We start from the raw sequence: 25,048 nt of genomic DNA, 5'->3' as shown, positions 1-25,048 counted from the left end.
ACAGGCTCATATGACAAGCTCTTCATTCCCGGGCTCATTCTTGTGAACCTCCTCTGTCCCCTGCAAAACTCCACTAATCACCGGCTGTCATCCCGATAAAGGTCCCTTTATCCTCACTAGTTGCCTTTTGCTGGTGAACCAATCCTCTATCCATGCCATTACCTTGCCCCTAACACCATGGGCTCTTATTTTATTTTGCAGCCTCCCATGTAGCACCTTATGAAAGGCCTCTAGAAATGTAAGTAGATCACATTCACTGGCTCTTCTTTGTCTCGTTTGCTGTTTACCTACACGTACAAATGAGCGAAATTGATCGCAAAGGTAACTGAAATGTATGTACTGCATTAGGAACAATCTGTGGGTTTAGTTAAGTGTAATATTGTCTTTACATATGATTCTGTGAGTTTATTGTGTTCCTACTGTTTGTTTAAGTTTGTATTAACAGATTGTACCTTTGCCAGATTTGCCTCATAACTTAGAGAAATTGAAGTGTTCCATCATCTATTCAATTTTACTGAAAAGAAATGAATTTCTAGTGATATATACAAATGACTATGAGTAGCTTAGTCCTGCTCAGCGTTTTTGTTATCACAATCATCTAAGAATTTATATTAGTGAATCTTAATAACAGATTTCCAAGTAATTTACTTAATTTCTGTTTGTATGGTTTTACAATGTATAATATAACTGTTTTGTTTACCTACACTGCAACAATATTTGCATGTGGTAAGATTATCATTAGATATGAAACACTTTTATGAAGGGCATTTAATAAATCCAAGTTGTTTATTCACTCGTATGATTGAAGTTATCATGGGCTTGTTTTTAATAAACCATTTTCTTGCAATATTCTCTTAAATAATGTATAGGAACCTGAAGTGTACCTGTGAATATGGGATGTGCAAAAGAATTGGGCAGCTCAGTGGACCACAAAGCAATATTTTCACCTCTGGGATTTAGGTCTGAATCCAGACCAGAGATATAGAATAAAAATTTTCTCTTGAATGACTGTTTAAACTTTGAAAAGAAATGACATTGGAAAGTCAACAACCCAGTTCCCAATGGCCGTGAGCCCACAGCATAAACTGACCTCAAAGTCTCCACTAATTGGTACTCTATTGGCTCAGAGGCCAAAAGGCCAAAAAGTGTGGTAAATGTAACTGACACGTAGGAGCAGTAAGTTGCTGAAGTACATCGACATGGTAATGTAGTGGAGCTTTGAGAATACATCTGGCCAATGCCATGTGCGGCTCTAAAGAATGTTTGATGCAAGGTTTGAGAGCAAAATTCTGCCCTTTTGCATTATTATCTTTTAATTTTAAAGTGGAAAAACATTTCACACAATTGGAAAGTTGCTTTAAAGTCAAAAGGTTTTGGGTTTTAACCTTATGCCAGCGCCTGAGCTCTTGGTCTCATCTAATTTTTTAGTCCAGCTTTGAGGAAATATTGTATTGCTGAAACTTCCATGTTGTGACTTATGTTTAACAATAAGTTAAAGTCCAGCCTGCGCTATCAGATATAGTAAAAGTAGAGTGTATCTCTCTTTAACTAACACCCCCTTCCCCCAGCTTCTTGAAACCTGGCTCCTCAATAAAGGATAATTCCGAGGACCCCAAAAGCAAACACACCATGTTACCTGCTCACTGCTGGGTTCATATCAGGAACAGTTTCCCACTTGATGATTAGTGTGGACTTAATCATGGTGGAGTGAGAACTCAGTATACTACCTGATGAAATGTCCTCTCCACAACCAAACCTAGTACAGGAGTGAGAATTCAATTCTGGCCCAGGATTCTACTCAAATTTCACTCCAGTTCTTGAACTAGTAATCTTTATTAGCACTTGAATGTAGTAGAGAGTGTGTGCTTCCGTTTCAGAAATGTTGTTTTTCACATGGAACAAGAATATATCTACTTGTTCCATCAGTTCAGTGAAATATTACAGATCAGAGGCCACTATTTACTAGAACAACAGAATAATGCAGTATAGAAGGAGGCCACTCAGCCTGTCATTCCTGTACACTGATTTTTTTTCAAAGAATTATCCTTTTTCTCCCACTCTCCAACTCTTCCCATGTGACATTTTATAAGTATTTCCATCACCTTTGTTTGCTGACAGCAGCAAGGATTTCAGAGTGATGCTTTAAAATGACTATCCTCTTTGGCAACATAAAGGTAATGACTGCAATTTCAAAGTGATTCATTGTACATGAATGACTTTGTGGGATATTTCTAAGAAAGATGATAAGGGACTAAATGGATGCAAATCCTTCATTCATAACACTAATTGTAAAATTCATATGCGCAGAATGTCCATTCATAACATACTGACTACCCTCTTGATGTTGATAAGTGCTGCATAAGTAATAGTAGTAATTTTAATAATGCTGCCACTGAGACTTCTGCAACTGCTTCAGCAGGTCTGTGAGATCCTGATATATGTTGCATTTAAAAGTATACACATTTTTTTTCTTTCTTAAAATGCTATACATATGTGGCACACTCTGAACAGTATCCTGCAGGTTTGGTAATTAAAGGCTCATGTCATTTTCTGAAAATGAGCATTCTTTGCCCCCTAGTGCGAAGTTGAGTCTCTAAACAAATTAGATCGGGCATGAAAAGCAACTTATGTCAGTGGTACATTTTAAACATATTTGCACTTCATACATCACTCTTAACCAGTTCCTTAATTATTGTATTAGCGTGCACATTTTGTATGTGATGAACAATTAATGAAATGCTAAAAGTTTTAAGTAATTAATAATGTATTAGGGACTATCTGGGAGGTTTGTTATTCTGGCTTAATAATAGTAGCTTAAATGGAGTTTATTGATTCGTAATAGCCATTGCCAAAGCAGGTTAATCTGAAAACATCGACAATCTGATAGACCAAAATGAATAATTTGAAACAAATATAAAGCCCTTGTTTAAAAAAAAATTTAGAAAGATGATTGTTTTTGGTTAAGTACAAGTTGCATTGTGTTTTTTCTGAGGGTTTGTCAGAGTTCTCTCACTGTATCTTGACAACCTTGCCTCATTTATTGCTTACCACATCCCTATGGCATCTCTTACATTCAATTTCCATCCAATCTTACCACCCGCCAGTCAAGGAACAATTTGTCAGTCAGTAGATACCTATTGGAAAACCAGCAACTAATCCACCTGCACCATCTTGAAAAGCCCAAAGTGTGCCCACAGAGCACTGAGAATCCAGAGCAGCCCTGCACAATTGCTGAAATTTGCCCGAGACAGGACAGATGAGGTGGGGTGTGGGAATCAGTGCCCCTCGCTGTGAGGAGGGTCCTTGTAGTCCTGCTGAATGATGTGGTGCTGACATAGTGCTTCCTCCATCCTACGACCAGTCGTGGAGACATGACATTGGGCCATGTCGGCTGGGTCTGAAGTTGCCACCCAGGTGGGTACAGTCTCAACTGTCTGTAGGAAGGAGGTCAATGACCTACTATACTCTAGTGTTGTAAATGCAACCACTTTCTCTCCAATACCTCATACTCACTCTATCTCTGCTACTGCACCCAGCTCCGAACAAGGTTCACGCTCTACCACTCTCACTATCACATTCAATATCATCTCTCACTCACTACTATCCAAACACCAACATCACTAACATTGCTTGCCCTCCATGCTGCCTACTCACTCACTCGAGACTGATCTGTACCAACACAAACAGCTGTGCCACCATCTCGTAATATCTGCCTCTCTCTCATTCCCGCAGGAAAACAGCCTACATTAGCGCAGAAAGTTTCAAAATGACTGGTGGCCTGACTTTCAATTCCTCACCCCTCATGTGGTGAAGACCTTGACTCTGACTGCACCATGCAGGCACTAGATTGCTATCAGAGGCTGCAGTTGACTTGGTGTACAGGGCTATCCCTTTCACTTGACGTCAAGTTACTGATAATCACAACAAGCTTCCTGACTTTTGTGTCCGTACTGAAAGGCATGGTAAGAGAGCAGTAATGTGAGCTTAGTATCTCTGACTGAGTAGGCAAATTGCAAAAAGGCAAGGCAATGAAAGGCATGGATGCTTTGAGCATTCAGGTAACCACAGAGTGGGTGGGCAGGATGACAGCAAGTGAGTAGCCTGGAGAAGCAACTTCATTCAGGCATTAAGCTAGGTGCACATCCCTGACCAGAAAGTGTCCTTGATGCAACATAACCATGGTAACTGCTGGTGCAGCTCAAGGTGAAGATGGAAAGTCAGAAGTATCCTGTAAGTCAATCGGACATGTGCCATGAAGCTTCTTAGAGGCTGGCACGTGTTGGGATACACCAGCGTCTGTGGATGTGGGCTGCATGTGGCAAGTACCCATAGATCGTGCCCTGAGATATTGGATTTTCCTGACGGCAAGCTTTTTTGGAGAGTTTGAGGGACTGAATATTAGCGAAGCTGTTGACCAAGCATGTAACAAGCAATAATCCCCTTCACTGGCAACTCATTGCTGCCATACTACTTATAAAAAGCAATAGAGATGGCATGAGTTTCTCCCAATATCCTCACACTTTTCATCTGACTCAGTCACATGCCTCGCTGTAGCCTATGTTGCTCAGACTCAATAAGCCTCTACCCAGAATATTTCCTATTAAATTCCATTGGAACCCAAGAATTCTGCATGCATTCAAACCAGCAACTGGGCTGAGATTGTGTCCTATCCTCAGAATTAACACCAGGGTATCAGCAGATAGAACTGGTACTGAAACACTCCTGTGGTGTTCCCCCATACGTCAAAAGGAAGGGCTTTGGGGCAGTGAGGAAAGTGACAACTGCCCCCAACCCCCAACCCCACCCTCAATCCCCCTGCAGCCCCATACATGGCCTCGCCATTGATTCTGATCAGTTCTTGGGCAAGGAGAGGAGCCAATCCAATAATTCCCACTTCCCAATTTCCTTCTCAGCATTGATGCTTTTCAAACATTTATGTTTAATGGAGAATCTTATAGAACAAGAGGGACCTTGGGAGGTGAAGTTTTGAGATACAAATAGAGAGACAGAGGTATGGAGATGTCCAAGAATCACAGGAATAGAGAACATTGTGGAGTTGGGACTGTTTTCCAAGAAGCGATTATGGAGAAAGTAAACTCTTTCAACAAAATGTTGAAACTATCAGCAGATTTAGAATTAAAGATGAATATTTTGAGATATTTGTGGACCAAGAGTCAATAGCAGTGAGCCATCAAAGGGGTTAGAGTATGTAAATGCAACATTTTTGATGAACTAATGTTTACAGAGAGTGGAGAACAGGAAGCTGACCATGAAAACAATGAATAGCCAATTCTGAAGGTAAGAATGGGATAGTTGGGATTTTCAGTGATATAAAACATGAGGGAGGACAGAAACAGGCAGTTTACAAAGGTGTAATTAAATAAAAGATTGGAACTTTAGTTCAGAAGTGCATTGGATGCTGAAATTGCATATACCGCAGTTCAAATGGAGATACTGGTTAAAAAGAACATCACAGTGATTGGCAAGGGTATTTAGTATGTAATGGAACCAAATACAATAGTTTGAGTCTTTACAGTGTTTCATTAAAAAGAACTATGACTCATCCAAGAGTGAATAAGTGGTGCAACATTGAAGAGAGGTAGCAAAAGCTGAAACTATGGCTGAGGTGATGTCAATACTTGGCAAAAGTGACTCAGGAGGAGAAATGAGTAAAGGATTTATCCTTGAGGCAATCCAGAAATCTATTCCTTGGTGCACTTGGCTTTACAATCAAAGTAAAAACACAGAAACTGGTTTGTTGAATTTTGAACACTACATGTACTACATTAGAAAAAAAAAAGGTGTTGGATGGAAATATCAATAATGCTGCAATAAATAACCACAGAGATATTGTTCAAGACTTCACACCATTAGTCAAGGGGTGCACAGATAAATAACATGTAACATATTGCTCAATTTTCTGTAGACAAGGTACTGCAGTGATGTGCTCAGAGATACATGGTATAATTTGAAATAATTGTAGATTGCCTATTGGTGCAAACCAGATTGAGAGATCCTCTTTGTATGATTGAACATAGATATAGAACAGAAGGTCTTTGAAAGAGCAAACTGCTTAGTTCTACAGCCCCACTTTTGGCTGTAACCTATACGTTCTTCATCTGCAAGTGTCTATCTAATTTCATGTTGACATTATTATAGAAATAGCCTTTTCCCTCTTTTCAAGTTGAATGTCCAGATTCTAACAACTTTCCAAAGAGAATTAGTGCAAATCCTTTACTTCTAATGTGGGAAATATTCATTGTAAGTGTTATTTTTATGTAAATGTGACATCATCAAACTTTTCAATCTGCTTTTATTACCCAAAGCCATTTTATTAAAAACCCACTGGATATGACTCTTTCCTTTCCAAACTCAATGGATTTAATTACTGAGAAATTATATGGTATGGTGCAAATGATCAGAATCTCTTTCATTATAGAAACATGATAACAATATGTTAGAGCTTTGGGATATTTGGCATAGGGAGACCAGGTATGCATTGTATCCGGATACAATTTAAATACATTTCTGACCACCTGCTTTGCCTTGTATGTGCATGTGATTCTGTTGACTGCTTTCATGCAACTCGCCTATTAATACCAAGTGTCTGTAATCTCTTTCAGGTCAGCTTGCTGCTGGTACTTGTGAGATAGTTACACTGGATAAAGATAGTAGTCAACCGCGAAGGACTATAGCCAGACAAACTGCAAGGTGTGCGTGTAAAAAAGGGCAGATTGCTGGCACAACGAGAGCAAAGCCGGCCTGTGTGGATGGTAAGAATCTAATGCATATATTTGAAACTTTAATTTGTTTCCCATTGGTTCCCTTTCAACTTGAAGAACAACTGGATGATACTTAATACTTCCAAGCTTTAGTCCACTCAGAAATGGCAATTATTTCTGCTATGATTAGTAGAAATTATTTTGGGTTGGAGATCTGTTGTCATTTTCCCTGTGTGGGATTGGCTATGATAACCGATCAAGAGTACCTTTTCTGTCAGACGCACTGAAGTCATCCTTGGCAGGTGAAGGCCATATCTTCATACACCATTATAGCCAGCATCCTCATCTAGCTTTTTGCATTTTAAAAGACATGTTACATTTTATGACTGAATGATTTCTGCTATTTGGACAGGTTGCTCTTCATCATTAATGACATTAAAGGAGGTTACACTGATTCTGTTAGGGTTGCTTCACTTATTTGTGTTTTATTCAATACATTTTCTTTCATGAAATCCATTTATTGCTGCACTTAATTTAAAATGAAAGTTGAAACACAGAAGTTGCTTTGTTGAATTTTGAAGATGTGGAGGCCATTAGAAAGAAATTGTAGCAAATAGAAATATCAATAATGCTGCAAAAAATCACCCCACAGTGATATTGTTCAAAGCCCCACACGATTAATCACTGGCTACACAGATAATATTTAGCATGTCATTCTATTTTATGTATTGGAGGTCTTGCACAGTGAAGTAATCGAGGGTAGAAGGTGTAATTTGAAATATTTATACACAGATGTAGCAGGAACCATACTTTGCTTCATTCATTTTCTTGTCTGTGATAAAGTTTTGCTAGGGGAATTAGCAGCAACACCTCTAGATTGCTTGGTTTGACTTTCATTGAATTCTTGGTATCAAGTTATAATGATAGAAACAGAAAGCATAGAAGAAGACTGTTCAACCCATCACAATTTTTCTACTCAGTTCTAATAATTAATAGGAACATGTCACACAGCAGAGAAACACCAACATCACATACCAACAGTAACTCAGAAACTTATTGGAAGAGCTGAGTCAGCTGATAAATCATGGCGCTTGAAAAGGCACAGCAGGTCAGGCAGCATCCGAGGAGCAAGAGAGTTGATGTTTTGAGCAGGACCTTTCTTCAGGACCGGCCCAAAACATGAACTGTCTTGCTCCTCGGATGCCGCCTAACCTGCTGTGCCTTTTCTAGTGCCACACTTTATCAACTCTGATTTCTCCAGCATCTGCAGTCCCCATTATCTCTGAAAGCTGAATCAGCTGACTTCACTGATGTTGCATTTCCTATTGCAGATTCTTGGGGTTTTTTTAACCTCTTCTCCCATCTTCTCTACCCAACCTCTCATTGCCACCACTGCAGAATTTAGCATTTCTGTCTACTCATCTCTGACACTTCTGACTCTATTGACTTCCTGCATCTCTCCCTCCTGATTCCTCCTGCATTGAATTCTGATCGCCTGTCTCCTGCCCTAACCGTGGGTGGGTATGACTGCAGACTGATTTCTGATGGCTGCTTGGTTTTGGGTTGGCAAGCTGCTGTTTGTGGATTGATGAAACCTGATGTTTGCCTCATGTTTGGCTGCGTTCTGGCTTCTGTTGTGTGTAAACTAATTGAGTTTAGATAGCGCATTGTTAGTTGTGACTTCTGGTGGCTGAGTGGATTGTGGTCTTATCTGACTGCAGGCAGGTTTCAGGCAACTAATCACTAGTGATGGCTGGTTATGATTTGATGTTAACTGGGGGTACATACAGACTTCCAGTGGCTGTCTGGTTGTGGTTGATTGCCTGTCGACAGACTGCAATTACATTCTATTTCCAGTGGTTTCTGCTTGTAGCCAGATTACAAACTGCTTATGTGAATTAGCTACTCAGTGGATAATATCACTCAGTCACCAGGAAGCATGGTTTACACATTTAACTTGTGGGTTATGTCTTTTGGACCTAATGAAGCAGTATGCACATCATAAAGCATTCCTTTGCATACTAAAGGTGCATATAATATTAGCCTAGCTCAGAATATTAGAGGTTTTTAAAATAAAGTGTTGAATATTTTAAAAATTATGGCATATTCCCCACTCTCCCAAGAGAAAAAAGAAATCTTCCCTACGATCTACAACACAGTAACATACACTTTGAAAATTATCATAATAGTACTGATTATACATTCAACAAGAATATGTATTTTGTCAGAATTGTAATTACTGAATAAAGCTTTAACATACAATGGTAATGTGTGGGATTCCATGGTGCAAATTCAAAGTAATGCATTGAAGAACTATGGTAACTGTTTCAAGCCTTTCATTCCTTTGCTAAGTGGTTTATGAAGCATTGACATATGTAATTATTGTTCTGTTTTTCTTCTGAAGAAATGTTGTTTTATTTTACTTTCGAAATGCAATGTTGATATAAAGATGACTTCAAGTTTGCTTTGTAATAACAGCAGAGTTCCGTTTAATGCTTCTGTCAGCTTTTAACGAGGTAGCATCATGTCTATAAAATTGTTGATGCAAAGTTGTATTTTGTTGGATTTGTTTCTGGCTGACAGATTAATGGTATAGTATCTGATGGCTAGCAACAGGTAGGTTGAAGTGTTTGAGGGGACAAGGCAAAATTGGATAAGTGGGAAGAAAGCTTTATGCTGTACTAACCAAACTGTTTCTACAATGTCAGAGAAATCCCTTTCATCTTTCTGGGTCCACAATATTAGCTAATGAGCTTACCGACCAAAGTCTCCACAGGGCAACGTCTACAGAGTGGACTCATTTATTCATAAGCTGTTAAAATGACTTTGGGATCCTGTCAGAATCTTCCATAAACCAAGAGGTTTCTGGTTGGGAGGGAGGAATTCATCTAATTTTGCAAATTAGTGACAGGGCTGCAACAGAATGTGTTGTGTTTTGGTTGGATGAAGGGAGTTAAAATCTTCTTATTAAAATCATTAAGAGATCGTTAAATGCAATGAATTTATTTTATTTATAACTAATATAATGATTTGAGTCACCATCCAAGACAAAACAATCCACTTGATTGTGGTCCCATCCACTGCCTTCAACATTCACTCCCTTCACCACTGACCCAAAGTAGCAAAAGTGTATACATCTACGAGGCCCCTTTCACAGCACCTTCCAAAACCTTGACTTTATCATCTACAAGTTCAAGGACAGCAGATACAAGGGAACTCCGCCAACTGCAGATTCCCCTACAAGCCGCACACCACCCTGATTTGGAAATATGCCTCCAGCCCTTCACTATTCCTGGGTCAAAACTCCTTCCTAACAGCACTGTGGGTGTCCCTGGAACCCGAGATCTTCAATGGTTCAAGATGGCAGCTCACTACCACATCCTCCAGGGCAATTAGGAACGGATAATAAATTCTGGCCCGGCCATCATGTGAATGAACAATAAAAAAAACACAATGTTTTCAAACTATCCAACTGCTTTGGGCTCTATTTTATCAGTGCTGTAATGAACCAGAGGCTGGAGAATTTGTAAAATAGTGACAGAAGTAGTGTTCCCACGAAAATGGATATTCCCAGAACTGCTTCCAGACTGGAGTTGACCAGCCTGTTCATTCAGTTATAGAGTCATAGAGTCGTACAACATGGAAACAGACCCTTCGGGTCAACCCATCCATGCCGACCAGATATCCCAACCCAATCTAGTCCCACCTGCCAGCACCCGGCCCATATCCCTCCAAACCCTTCCTATTCATATACCCATCCAAATGGATTCAGTAAGTAACAGCCAATTTCTGTCCTTGCCAGCATGTTGCTGTCAACAGTTCAGTGCCCATTATGCAGCAAGACATCAGGTAAACTGGAAGTAGGTTGGGCACTTCAAAGGTTCCCTCCTCTGATCCAACATCACCATTTTGATCACAGGACCTACCTAGTTAAAATAATATTAACTACTTGTAACAAGATGTGCCTTTGAGAGAGATTCGTTCTGTCTCCCATTATTCTTGAAGAAAGGTATTGTAAACCTGGTACCGAGATATCTGCTGCATGGAAAGCAGAGTAAATGGCTTCGTTTTTTTTTATATAAAGGCAACAAAAGAAGTGTGGTCGGGTGGAGTCAGAGTTTTAGTTTTTGCGTTTAATTATTGACGTTGAGGTTTTGGAGCTGAACTTGATGGAAACAGCTTTCTCTCTGCTGCTGACTTTGCAAAAACCCTGAGTCCTGTCTCTGCAGCTACGTTCATTCTTTCGGTTTTTAATTTTCTCCTGGACTGGAGAGGATGGTACGTGAGTGAAATTGTTTTGCTCAATTTGCCTTTGTCAAGGGTGTATTAATGGAATGCTGCTATATTGAGCTGTAATTGAATAGTATAGTATTTTAAGTATTTTGATAAAGTTAAAGTTATACCAATTCTGCCAGATGCTCTCGTTTATTTGTCCTAAGTACATGCTCAAGGACTTGTAGTTGTCTCTTGATCTCAATTGTAAAAGCTCTTCTTATGTGTCTACTTTCCTTAAAAACTCCTCATTAGTTATTTCTGTTGCCCAATTGAGTCTCATCATAAAAGTCACATCACTATATTCTTTAATTACATTCGAATTCTACATTCACATGGTGACATTAGCCAGTTGTAGCATTTTATTAAACAAATCAGAAAGAACAGTGTGCACAATCTTTCAAAATATCATGATTTATTTTGAGGGGAACTGCAATAGTTTGTGGGCAAAATAATTGTCACAAACCTAATACGCCAGTAAAGATGGGAGCTTTGTTTCCATAGCCGTTCAGAACTAGCAAGTTAGTCTTTCATGGGATGTGGTTGTGGTGGCACTTAAGGCAAGGCCTTGTTGCTATTCCTAATTGCTGTTGAACTGAATTGCTTGCTGGGCTAATTCAGAGTCAACCACATTGCTGTGGATCTGGAGTCACACGTAGGCCAGACCATATAAGTATGGCAGATTTCCTTCCATAAACAACATTAGTGAAACAGATGGATACAGTGTATGGACTGCCGAATAGTAACCACACTGTAGGGTAGGGTGCAAAGAAAAAAAATACTGGCAGCTTATCGGAAAGGCTTAGCAACAATCACTAGAAATTTTAATCTACACATGAATTGGAAAAGTCAAATGGGCAAAAATAACCTCAGTGGGGAACTCAGAATAATTTTTGGAATAATTTCTTAGAATAGTATGTTTTGGAGTCAACAAGAGAGCAGACTATAGGAGACCTGGTATTGTGCGCTAAGATAAAATGAATGAATGGTCACATAGTGAAGGCATGATATGGAGGTGCCGGTATTGGACTGAGCTGACTTTATTTGACAAAGAAGCAACTCTTGAAAAGCTTGTGATTTCACATAAACCTGTTGGACTATAACCTGGTGCCGTATGATGTCTGACCTCATAATGAAGACAATCCTGGATAGGAACAACTTTGGGGCAGAATGGTGGCTCAATGGTTAGCACTGCTACCTCACAGCACCAAGGACCCGAGTTTGATTTCTGCCCAGGGCAACTGTCTGTGTGCAGTTTGCACATTCTCCCCATGTCTGCTTGGGTTTCCTCCGGATGCTCCAGTTTCCTCCCACAATCCAAAGATGTGCAGGTCAGGTGAATTGGCCATGCTAAATTGCCCACAGTGTTTGGTGCATTAGTCAGGGGTAAATATAGAATAGGGGAATGGGCCTGGGTGGGTTACTGTTTGGAGCATCGGTGTGGACTTATTGGGCCAAAAGGCCTGTTTCCATACTGTAGGGAATCTAATCTGTCTAACGTTAAAATTATTGAATTTGTCATTTAGTTTGAGGGAGAGAAAATTTAATCTGAGATTATTTACTAAAACTTTAAATAGGGGCAGTTATAAAGGCATGAAAGCAAAGCTGGCTAAAGTGAATTGGCAAATTAAAGGAGAGGTAAATTGGGAGCTGGCAGTAGCAGCATTTGATAAAATTATTATTTAAAAGAATTTTTAGAAGTATTTTATCTAAGTAGTGAGAAATTACAGATCTGGGTGTTGCCATGTGTGAATCTCCAAAGGTTAGTCATGGAATTATAGAATCCTACAATGTGGAAGCAGGCCATTCAGCGTAACAAGTCCACACTGACACTCCGAAGTTAGTATGTTGGTACAGACAATAACTAGAAAAACTAATAGAATGTTAAGATTTACTATGAGAGGAAGTGAATAGAAAAGTTGGGAGTTTACGCTTCAGTTAGTCGGGCCATTGGTATAACACAACTGTTTACATTTTTAATCACCTAATTTAAGGAGGGATGTAAATGCATTAGAGGCAACTTGTAAAAGATTTACGAGACTGAAGGCTGGAATGGGCAGGTTATGTTATGAAGAATGCTTGGACAGGCTTGGCTTGTTTCTGCTGGAGTTAAGGAAAGTGAAAAGTGATTTGATTGAAACCTAACAGTGGCTCAGTGGTAAGCACTGCTGCCTCATAGCACCAGGCTCCCAGGTTCGATTCCAGCCTTGAGTCTATGTAGAGCTTGCATATTCTCACTGTAGGAGAAAGTGAGGTCTGCAGATGCTGGAGATCAGAGATAAAAATGTGTTGCTGGAAAAGCGCAGCAGGTCAGGCAGCATCCAGGGAACAGGAGAATCGACTGAAGAAGGGCTTATGCCCGAAACGTCGATTCTCCTGTTCCCTGGATGCTGCCTGACCTGCGCTTTTCCGCAACACATTTTCAGCATATTCTCACTGTACCTGTGTGAGTTTCCTCTCATAGGCCAAAGATGTGCAGGTCAGGTGAATTGGCCATGCTAAATTACCCATAGTGTTAGGTACATTAGTCAGAGGGAAATGGGCCTTGGAGGGTCGGTGTGGACTTGCTGGACCGAAGGGCCTGTTTCCACACTGTAGGAAATCTAATCTAATAAACACCTGAGGGGTCTCGACAGAGTGGACATGAAGAACATGTTTCCTTGCAGCATCTGGAACAGGGGGAGTGACTGTTTAAAACAGAGATTAAGTGACATTTTTTTTCTTTCAGAAGGTGGTTCATTTTTGGAATTCTTCATGAAATGGCAGTGGCAGCGGAATATTTTTTGAATATTTTTAAAACATAGGTAGATTCTTGTTAAGAAAGATGTATCAGGGGGTTGATGGAAATGTTTGAGGTTACAATTGGATCTGCCATGATCTTATTAAACAGCGAAATAGGCTCAGAGGACTGTATGGCTGACTCCTGCTCTTGATTTGCATACATATTTGGATGGTATTTTACAATTGATGCTAATTATAAAGTCCCATCAGTGACAATAGTTTTATACTCCAAATTTATTAATTGAATTCAAATTTCATCAGATGCTGATGAGATATGTACCTATGTCCCCAGATTGTTAGTTTGGGCCTCTGGATTAATAGTCCAGTGGCATTATCACCATCTCCCCCAAAATGGTTGCTAAACCAAGAGTTTTATTGGTCCTTTTCATTGGAAATACCTACCAAGGGAGCTGATAGAATTTATAACCTATGCACAGTTAATTGATTATTTTACATTGATTGCTGAAATCTAATTCCCAAAGGAAAAATATAACCAAATGTAAGGTTTAGATAAGACTTCAAAACAGTTTGGAAGCCATGTTCTCCTTGTAGGGATGATCTTATTTCTAAAGAGATCTGATGGTTTAGTGGCAACTAATATAATGTTAAAAGGTTTGTTAGACTACCTAAGTTTATGTCCAGCAGAAAATAGCTTTGGGCTCTTTATTTAAAGAGGGATATACTTGTATCAAAGACAGTTCAGAGAGGGTTCACACGTTTGAGTCTTGGAATTAAAGGATGGTTGAACAAAAAGGTTGAGAAAGTTGTGCTCATAATCATTAAATTTAGAAGAATGAGAGGCATTTTTATGAAACATATAAGATTCTCTGGGATGTTGACAGAGTGGGTGATGAAAGAATGTTCAAAATTCCAGGGACTCTGCATGTTTCAGTCTGAGTGCCCCTCATTCTTCCAAATGTTTCCATTCATCGGGGAATCCTGAATGAGGGGGAAGAGTCTCCTAAAGGGTCTCCTATTTAGGACAAAGAAGAGGAACTTGTTCTCTCAGATGATTGTCAATCTCAGAATTTCTGCCCAGAGAATATTGGAGACAGGGTCATTGAATTTATTCAAGGCTAGCCTCACCCATTTTTGATGGGGAGGCGCTGGTGTTGGATTGGGGTGGACGAGGTCAGAAGTCACACAACACTAGGTTCATTTGAAATCACAAGCTTTCCAAGCACTGCTCCTTCATCAGGCAGAAAAGTGGAGCAATGGTGCAGTTAGATCAGACATGATTTTAGACGAGCCAAATGGATTGTTCCTATTTCTTCTTTCTCATGTTGTTAAAAGTTAGATTTTTTTTTGATTGACAAGGGAGTCCAGGTATATGCAATGGCAATAGAGTTGAGGCCCCATTCCCACCAGCTTCAATATTATGGATTGGTGGAGCAGGCTTGAGGTTTGGAATGGCCTACAAGCGGTCTACATTTTTGTGGTCTTGTAATCATATTAAAACGGAATGTATTTCTAACTCTGTGACTGAGTGAGTTTGTTCATGTTAATATTTTAGATCAGGTTTCAATTTATCTAAATAAGATCAATCGAAATAGACAGTCATCTTCTAAATATGTAGAACTGACATATTCATTCAAAAACTTAGATGTATTTTACAGTAGTAGTAGTAGTTATTGAATGCTCCATGCAGTTAGCTCAGTTATCAGATACTGCTTTACAGGTTCAAGTGTAGGTAACACGTGTTGTGTAGTGCCTCCTGTTTGCTGCAGCCAGCGTAGATTCTAATGGTCTAGAGATTTGATGTTGTGACTAAATGTTGGCAGGAAATTAATTCCTTGGACATAATTTGACCTTTTGTGTACTAGGGCTTATTGGATTTCTTTTTTATAATTATAAAAATCAGACAGCTGGAGCTTGATTATTTGATCTTTTGCTTTGTCGAAGAGGCTACATTTTAGCTTAACACTGCTGGCCCCAGATTATAAGACATTGAAATACTGTGTCCAAAGGAAGGATAAATGCAAACTTTCCATAATGGGACAAATAATGTTAATTTTCAAGAATTTACTCCCCTATTGCAATCATTTTCAACTGGTGCTTAAGCCTCCAAAATTGTATGTGTATCTTCCAAATACTGCACGTGTGGATCTGAAGTGAGCAGTGTTACTGAAAAGATTGAGAACCACTGCACTATTGAATCTTTACTTGCAAAAGAAAATTCACAATAGCAAGAGTACCGATTGAAAAACATTGCTTTAAGATAGCTTTTAGAAAAACAGAAAGCAAGTTACATTACACAACTGAACCTGTAATGTTTTATTTTACACACTGACTGATGTCTCTGTTACTCATTAATGAACAGGACCCCAATTTTATTAGCTTAGTTTAACTGACTGCACAGAATGGCACTTAGGTGGTGAGAAAGAACCCGGACATCCACAGGTGCAACCTTCTGCACTTTGCTGTGCACACCTATAAAATTACTAACTAGTTTCTCACACTTCCTGTGAGCCAGATGGGCTTTAGTGAAGGAAAGTGTTCAAACTCTTACCTGTTGGTGGGTGTAGCAGTTGTAGGTACCAGCCCAGATAGCTCTTTGATGAACCATCTCACTTTGCAACTGTTGGAAATATTGATTTGGAGATGCCGGTGTTGGACTGCGGTGTACAAAATTAAAAATCACACAACACCAGGTTATAGTCCAATTAAACCTGTTGGACTATAACCTGGTGTTGTGTGATTTTTAACACTGGAAATATTAGTATCCAATTCCCCAAAGGTGAAAAACCATTGTAAAAAAAGCCAATTTACTTGGAAGTGACCACATTAGATGTACTGGAACTCCATTTGAAGTATAAAAGATGAGTCAGACTGTATGTGTCACTCGCAAGTTTTCGTGATTTTTCCTTCTGGATTGACACTAGTAGTAACAGTATTGGATAGAGCTCCATATTGACAGTCTGAGGAGGTAAGTTTGCAGAGCAGGTTCCTTGGTTGACACACGCTGTCTGATTTTCATCCCATTGAAGTGAACAGAATGAACATTCAAGAGGCAGTTGCCATCAAGAATGGCCAATCTGAGGGACGGCTTCATCATCTGGGTTGATGAAAATATAAAGCTAACACCATCACATCAATGGCTTTTCATCCAAAGGAGATGATTTAATGCGTAATTGACAAAAATGAGTCACATTCCAGCAGCTAAACAGAAATTAAGCATTTTTTATCGTCAATAAATTATTTGTTATGTAGATAGATATTGAACATTTTATCATAACCAACATTGGTTTCTTATGATCTATGAATCATATCACACTGATCTTTATTGACTAAGTCGTTGAAAATTTGCATTCAAATTATTGCTATCAGTGGGAATAATTCCACAGAGTATCATTCAACTTATTTCAAAGGCAATGAGTTGGAAGATTTACATTTGTCATTTGAGTTTCAGAAACTCTGGTTTCACTAGAATAATCCAATACCTTTATTTAATAACAATTTATTCATGTAGCAATACATATGGGTGGCACGGTGGCACAGTGGTTAGCACTGCTGCCTCACAGCGCCTGAGACCTGGGTTCAATTCCCGCCTCAGGCGACTGACTGTGTGGAGTTTGCACATTCTCCCCGTGTCTGCATGGGTTTCCTCCGGGTGCTCCGGTTTCCTCCCACAGTCCAAAGATGTGCAGGTCAGGTGAATTGGCTACGCTAAATTGCCTGTAGTGTTAGGTAAGGGGTAAATATAGGGGTATGGGTGGGTTGCGCTTCGGTGGGTAGGTGTGGACTTGTTGGGCTGAAGGGCCTGTTTCCACACTGTAATGTAATCTAAAAAATTCCTTTTGTTACAACCATATGTTTTTGAAAGGATGGTTATCGTTCCTCTCATTTGCTATTTCAACACAAAAAGCAAAAAAGAGAAAATACTGCCAGACTATGGCTTGAACATTTCTCTGCACATCACTAAGAAGTCATAGCACAGCATTTATGGTTTTCAGACCCAACCCATTCCTGTTATTGGTTAGATTGAAATTTTGATTGGAAAACCCAGCCAATCATTTCAATGTTATGAATAAAACTAGCTGAGACCACTTGAAGCATGATGGCTCAGGACTGTATCAGTAAGGCAGAAGAAATCATTAAACTAATTCATTTACATGCAATAGATTTTTACTAAGTTTTAGTCAATATGCTTTGTTGATACATCCCTCATATTTTCAATTTCCTGACATGTAAGGAATATGCACGATTACAAAGTCTATTGACGAATGATTGCCTGGACTAAATGTCAATTAGTTTGCTGGTAAGTTTAAAGCATTTGATAATCCTTTAAAACATAGGTTTTTTTTCTCAATTTTGGTGAAATAGTAGATCGATAATCACAGGAAAGCAAGACAGAAAGAAGATGGGAATGTACTATTTACAATGAGCTATTAATAAGGAGTATATCTGTTAATCACATTTGGCAAAAGCACTAAGTACAAGTCCTGATTACTGGAAGTCTTAATGACAGAGAGAACTAGAGATGGAAGCTCATTTTTTTAAGTTTGTCATAGCCAAGATATCAATATATTAATAACAGAGTTTATCAAACAGTTCTTGTTATATGTAATATTATTTTCTGAGGGTAAATTAATGAATGTGCCCAACTCCCAACTTTTTATGAGTTATTTTCTTAAAAAAATCATCAATCTATTTCACCTATTCATCTATTCAATAATGTTGAAGTATTTTTCTTGAGTCTTTCATCACCATTGAAGAGTTCAAATGACTTTTGATCTACAAGCTCCAAGTTATGTCAAAGGAAAGGCAGAAACCTCTGTTTAAGGAAGGTCCATGAAAAATGTCAGAGAAATATTTTCAAGAATGATTCCTCAACCAAGTGATTATGTCTAACAGGAAACATTGAATAGAAAATGGTTCTTCTCTCCAAAATAAAAGGGAAGACCAAGGCATGATTTGATAGAGGTCTTCACCATGCGAAGAAAGTTTGATAAGGCAGACGTAGTGAATAAAAATCATGAACATGTTGAACCGAATGACCTGTTTATGATTTAAATATTATGTAATAATCAAATACTTTGTAAAGAAACATGCAAAATTTAAAAAAAAAACAAATACAAGAAAACAACTTTAAAAAGAACTGGTCAGTCAGATGAAAAAAAAGAAACGGAATAATCAAAAGAAAGAGCATTGAAAAAAAGTAGGGCAAAAAAGCGACTGAGTAAATCTGATTGCTCTTTCCACAGACCTGAGCAGGAAGTAGGTCTTTAAAGAATCAGAGAGGCAAAACGCACATTGGATGTAGAGTAGGATCTCCAGCAGAGGGGAATATTTCTGTGGAGCTGGGAATTCTGCTTTTCCAGGCTGTACAACCGCCATCACCTGAGTGGGCTTTCAACCTTTCCAAGAACAAATTGCTGTGGTTTCTATAAGAGTCAATTGCACAGAGGCTCAGCACTCAGTTCCATTGGACGTGGCCTGAGAAATAGCACCCGCTCCACTTGGTGGAACACCCACACACCATTCTGAGTCCCCAGCACAGGGATCAAGATGTTACCTGCGGTTCCTGCCTGCTTTGGATGAGAGCAGACCATCTGTTTTTGAGGCCCATGTGAAAATCACTTCAAGTGAGGGTTGTACAAGGAGACAGAAGGTGTTGAAAGCTGATGCAGCAATAAACAGAAAACTGCTATAATGACCAAGAAATTTCATGGATACCCGGAGGTAACCTTGAGATCACCCTATTCCTCTCACAGACTATTTTGCCTCCCCTTTGGAATCTTATATTAAAAAACAATGTAACTTGGACTCTTGGTGAAACATTGATAGTTCATGCTTTAATTGCAATAGTAACAGTTGAAACAAAACAAAGTGCTGTAAGAACTGATTAACACCCAATGTTGTGTCATAATTGATCCTTACACAGCAGTGCAGAAGTTGTTAATCAAAGTATTTACAGCTGCCAAATGCACATACGTCTGGAATTTCCTTTGGGATTCTCCTGGTTTGGCACGATGATTGCCTTTGAACCAATCATGGAGTAAGCGAAAAAAATTCTGATAGAAACAGAGCTCTATTTTGCCTCACCTGTAAAACTCTCCATGTTAACCTTGCATGATTTATTATAATGTGCTCTATATTGGCCAATTTAAGTGAAACTCTGTTAACTGCTTCATGAAATGGATTAAATTGTGTGTGTTTGTGCGTATATGAGAAAGGGGAATAGATTAAATAATGTGAGGAATACTGCTTATCTACGTGTTTTGTGAGGATTATCTGCAGACCTCTTGGGTGCAATGTACATAGCTATTAGATGTTAATTAAATCAGAATTCACCATCACTTTTAAAATGCTGGACTGTATGAAACCTTTAGGTTCCTGCTAATCATGAAGGATTGTCCTCAAGCCATTGCTAACACAAAACTCTGGCAGCAGGCCGGAATTCACATTCTTCAGTTTCAAATTTTTTTTGGTGTGATATCAATGTCCTCTGCTTGAATTCTTTCACTTCAGTCATTTCTACTTTTTTTGAACAATCTAGTCAGCTCTGTGAGGAGAAGGTCTTCCAACAAAAAGAAGCAAAAGAATTAATATAAATAATGTTCAGCATTATGGATGGAGGTTTATTGGCTCTTTCCTAGCAAGGTGGTGTTTGTGGCTGGTGAAACAGCCAGGCGTATTGCCAGAATGGCTCCCCAGTCCCACTGCTGGGAGGTTTTCCTAGCAGTGGGCTGTGAGGCAGATTGCTTATCTGTTCCAAGGAGGTGGGCTGCCAGTTTGCATGTGTAAACTCTCTCTCTCTCAAAGGCCAGTTTGCTGGCATTTTGTCAACAGTGGGATGGCACATCCCACTACATGGGGAAGCTTCCAGTTTGATGGTGTCGTGCTCCCTATGGGAATCTGGGATGTGCTATGAGAACCAGAGGAAGACATAGGCAGATTTTCAGACAGGATAGGTGGCCCTTGCTGTCCAACTGCTCAGTCTTAGAATTGCCCCTTGGACCATTGGCCACCTAATTATTTAAAAACAATCTTTTATTTCATACATAACTTTAGTTTTGTTCTTGTGCTTAGCCTAACAGTGACCACCACTTTCACTGGTATTGCTGAGACTTTATTGCTACTGTTCCATTGATTGGGCCAACAGGGTCCTGCCTGTGGTCCTAAAGTAGATGGTGACCAAGGGGCATCCAATTAGGTTGCCTGAAGGAAAGCCTTCAAACTGGTCTTGCTGCTGGCCAGTGACAGTTGCCTTTACCTTGATGTAATAACATTACCAGATTGTAATAACATTCACCCCTGAATTGTTTAGTTTTCTGTAAAGGTTATGTGTTTAAAACAAGCATTGTGTTGTGAATTATGAAACATACAAATCCTATGTTTTTGTGTAACTATAAATTGTGTGAGCAAGTTGACTGTAGATTGTGACTAAAATGAGGTGTTGAGATGCCCACTCCAAACCTGTTGGGGAATTTAAATTCACTTAAATAAATAATTCCAGATTTCAAAATAATGGGTCAGTCAGAGAAACCATGAAATAATTAAATTGTCGCACAAATATGTCTGGCTTGTTAATATCCTTCCCAGAAGAAAATATCCTTCCCAGAAGAAAAACTATTCCAGAAATGTGGTTAACTTTCTAAGCTAAAATGGCCAAGAGAACTACTCCATTTTATAGGGGTAGGCTGTAAAGTCTGACTTTGCCGGGTACTTACACCCTGTGAATGATTAAATATAAAAATCAAATCATGGAAACATGTATACTCTTGAGATGACATTTTGATGTGATGTGACTGGAGAATTGGGAGAGAGCTCACATTACAATGTCTTTAGTGTTACTACTATTCTCTTTGATTTTCCACATTGTTGATGACATTTCTTTTGACTTTGTGTGCAAATGAGAGCCTCAAAAATGAGTGACTTGAAATAACATGCCTACAGTTTTTACAGCACATGTTCTTTCCTGTATTCCTGAACCATTTATCGCTTTCCCCATTAAGCTTTTTAATACTTCAGTTCCAATTGAGAATATATCACTGGCATTTATTGCCCTTTATGAAAGAGACTATGTGTCTTTTTAAAGTTTGAACAAAGTATTGAAGTGCTTACTTTTTGTATTTTACAGTTAGAGGGTTGACTGGTTTTGTAAGCAAAATGGCCAGGTTACTGCTCTCATGTGAAAGATGCAGAGTGGGATAATCGTGTTTTGCTGTCTAGATTCTAACGGCGTATCTCAGTCTAGCAATCCTTTGAAATAGGAAAAATAAAACATTAAAAGATGTTCTCATGAGCAAAGGAAGAAAGATATTAGCTCCAAATAGCCAGGTACAATCTAGATTTGAACTTGAAAAGCTTCAATATTTTTGAATAGTTGCAAAGGCAATTTTAGTAAAATAGATAGTCTCATCTGCAATTCTAGCAGCAGGAAGCGAATCCAAGCATTTAGCTGTAACAGAGAGAGGAATAAGAGCTTCCATATTCAGCTTTAAGACCCCAGCAACTGCACCAAGGTAAAACTAAAACTCTCAGTTCTGAGAGAGCTTGAGCCCACCCATTCAGGCTGCTTTATTGTTCCAACTTAAAAAAAACAAACCCCAATGTCTCACAAGCTGTTTACTTCACTGGCTTTGGGCATACTGCTGGGCGCCACTGTCTCAACCTTTTATCACTAAAAAAACTCCAGGACAAAATACATTGCACTAGCAACATCTGTGGAGAGAAGGTCAGTGTTGACTTTTCTAGTTCGGTATGACGTTTCTTCAGAACTTTATGTGCATCCTCCTTTGAAGTTAAGCTTCGCTTGCCTGTTCCACTCAGATTTGCTGAAATCAGCTAGGGTGGCTGCCTTCCTTTGGCAGAGTGGTGGGCCTGGTCAGTTTTCACTCTTTACACTGTAAGTATTTACCCACAGGTCAGCAGATTGTGTATGTTTGAGAATTTGGAGAAGTTGCAACTTTACACTCTTAGCATCTGAACAAAGAAATTGCAACTTAGCGAAAACGTGTGTACTCTCCAGAACTTGGAGGACCCAATAGATTAGATTTGAGACTAGATTAGATTAGATTACAGTGTGGAAACAGGCCCTTCGGCCCAACAAGTCCACACTGACCCTCCGAAGCGCAACCCACCCACACCCCTATATTTACCCATTACTTAACACTACGGGCAATTTAACATGGTCAATTCACCTGACCTGCACATCTTTAGATTGTGGGAGGAAACCCACGCAGACACGGGGAGAATGTGCAAACTCCACACAGTCAGTCGCCTGAGGCGAGAATTGAACCCGGGTCTCAGGCGCTGTGAGGCAGCAGTGCTAACCACTGTGCCACTGTGCCACAAATAGCGAAATTTTTTTTGTTAATGAACATTTATTTTGTGAGGACATGTATTTCCCAGTTGTTGGCTAACACAGTTACATCATGAACATAATTCCAACAGGTTGGGATGTTAAGGAGTATCGATGACATGTTAACCCATAAGGTAAAAGCAGTAAATTTGTTAATGAAGCTTGTGTTATGAAGAGGTGTCATACTGGTCTTGAAATGTTAACTTTGTTTGTCTCTCCACATACTCTCTAGATCTGTAGAGTTTTCCCAGCATTTTCTGCTTCTGTTTCATATTTCCAGCATTTGCAGTATTCTGTTTTTACTTTTGTGAATGGTGTACGCTGGTCTGACTCATCCTGTGTACTTTGAAATGAAGCTTATGGATGACTAAAACATTAAGTTCCATATAAACTGTTTCTTCATTGTTTTTGGTTCCCTGCCTTGAGGGTTAGGAAATGAGAACAGATGAAAAATTCTGAGAACACAATACCAAATCTTGCTTTAGGGAAACTGAAGTTTTGCCATCCTCTCAATTAAATTCCTCTCACCAGCCTTTCTAAAAGCCCTGGTTGGATGGCCTTGGAATATTTTGACCCATAATTCAATTGAACTTTATGCTTCCAGTGTCAGTATTAAATGCTTCTAAATTAGCAGTGAAGTGAAGTTAGGTGTACAAAGCACTTTTCATGGCTTTGATTTTAAAAATCAACCACAGATGAACACTACACAAATAACTTTTCCATGCACCTAATGACCTCATTGGTTGAGACTGCTAATGAGTCACAAACCAGGGGATATTCTCCATTATAGAGTTGCAGGCCATCAGACTTCAACTGAAGCCTTTTACTTTGTCAGACTGCTACTTGAGAATCAAGGCTCTAGAACAGAAATGGCAGGAAATGAAAAACACTTAAATGGTTCATTAGCTTTTTCAGAAGTATTAAATTCTCATTGAGAAAGGTACTGATAGATTGATTTCTCATTGTTAATGAGCACACATTTTTTTATAAGAGCTTCCCTACAGTAAAGCAGCTTGCAACACATTCAACCCAATTAGGTCTCTCTTCATCTGCAACAAAAGGACAAATTTTCAAAGCAATAGGTGGAAGTGAAAATTTTGGAGTGTTTGTGATTTCAGTTACCTAATATAGGTAGTTGACATTTTGTAGCAAATGTTTGCCAGTTTATTGAGTTTGTTAGGAAGCAAAGCTTAGATGTGATTCATTAGTCAATTAGACAAGAAAAGAATAAGATGAAGAAAAATATACTACTGTAACAGTTTAAGATGTCGAGGTAGTTGCTGCAAAATGTTTTGGTCTTGTTATAGTTGTGAAGGTAGTATTCTGCTCCGTTGCTGAAATGTTAGAGAACACTTCCCTGGGTCTTTCTCCTCTTCTTCAGCTCCATCTTCCATCTGGTGAGACAGCTCTGAGGATCACCCAATGAAGACTGCTGCCTATGAGATATACCTCAACCCGTGAGCACTTATTCTTATTATGTATTTGTAGATGCAAGTAATTTACATTGTGTCAATCAATTGTCTGAATCCTTTTGGCTAATGACCATGGAACAACAAGTCGTGCCATCAGATGACTGTCATCCCATTGCCCACCTCCATTTGAAGGTTAACTTTCATTCCTTCAAAGAACAAAACCAGCTTATTTTGAAAATTATTGCACTCATAATATGCCATGTAGCACCCAAGAAATCTTTTGGTTATGCCGGTTGAGGTATAGTTACTAACAGTTAGATGAGGTCACGTGCCTTTACATTCACTACTTGTGCTGCATAGTAGCTGATCTCCAGTGGCAATGCTCATGTTAAGTGAAAGCCCATGTTGTTTGATAACAATAGAGCTATCAAAAATATGATAGGGAAAATATTATAGGAAGTAAGTGTTATACTTGCATGAAATTTGTTATGTGCAAGGCATTTAACATTTTTCTAGTGAACCTTTCCTGAGTTTGCTGCTGATAATTTTCTGCT

At 39.1% G+C, this 25,048-nt stretch overlaps 1 protein-coding gene across 3 annotated transcripts in view; it reads left to right on the top strand.

The window, feature by feature from the left end:
* tafa5a (TAFA chemokine like family member 5a) overlaps positions 1-25,048 on the top strand; it is a 630,927-nt gene that overhangs the window by 316,998 nt on the left and 288,881 nt on the right. For all 3 annotated transcript variants that reach the window (XM_087999537.1, XM_087999538.1, XM_087999539.1), the window contains exon 2: positions 6,624-6,773. In XM_087999537.1, the coding sequence (XP_087855663.1) occupies positions 6,624-6,773 (150 nt within the window). The remainder of the gene's footprint in view (positions 1-6,623; positions 6,774-25,048) is intronic.

The sequence above is a fragment of the Chiloscyllium plagiosum genome, unplaced genomic scaffold (genome assembly GCF_037043375.1).
Source record: "Chiloscyllium plagiosum isolate Xiang-an unplaced genomic scaffold, Cpla_swu_hap1 HiC_scaffold_23, whole genome shotgun sequence".
NCBI lineage: Eukaryota > Metazoa > Chordata > Chondrichthyes > Orectolobiformes > Hemiscylliidae > Chiloscyllium > Chiloscyllium plagiosum.
The sequence above is the reverse complement of the archived record's forward strand: the minus strand, read 5'-3'. Positions and strand labels throughout refer to the sequence as shown.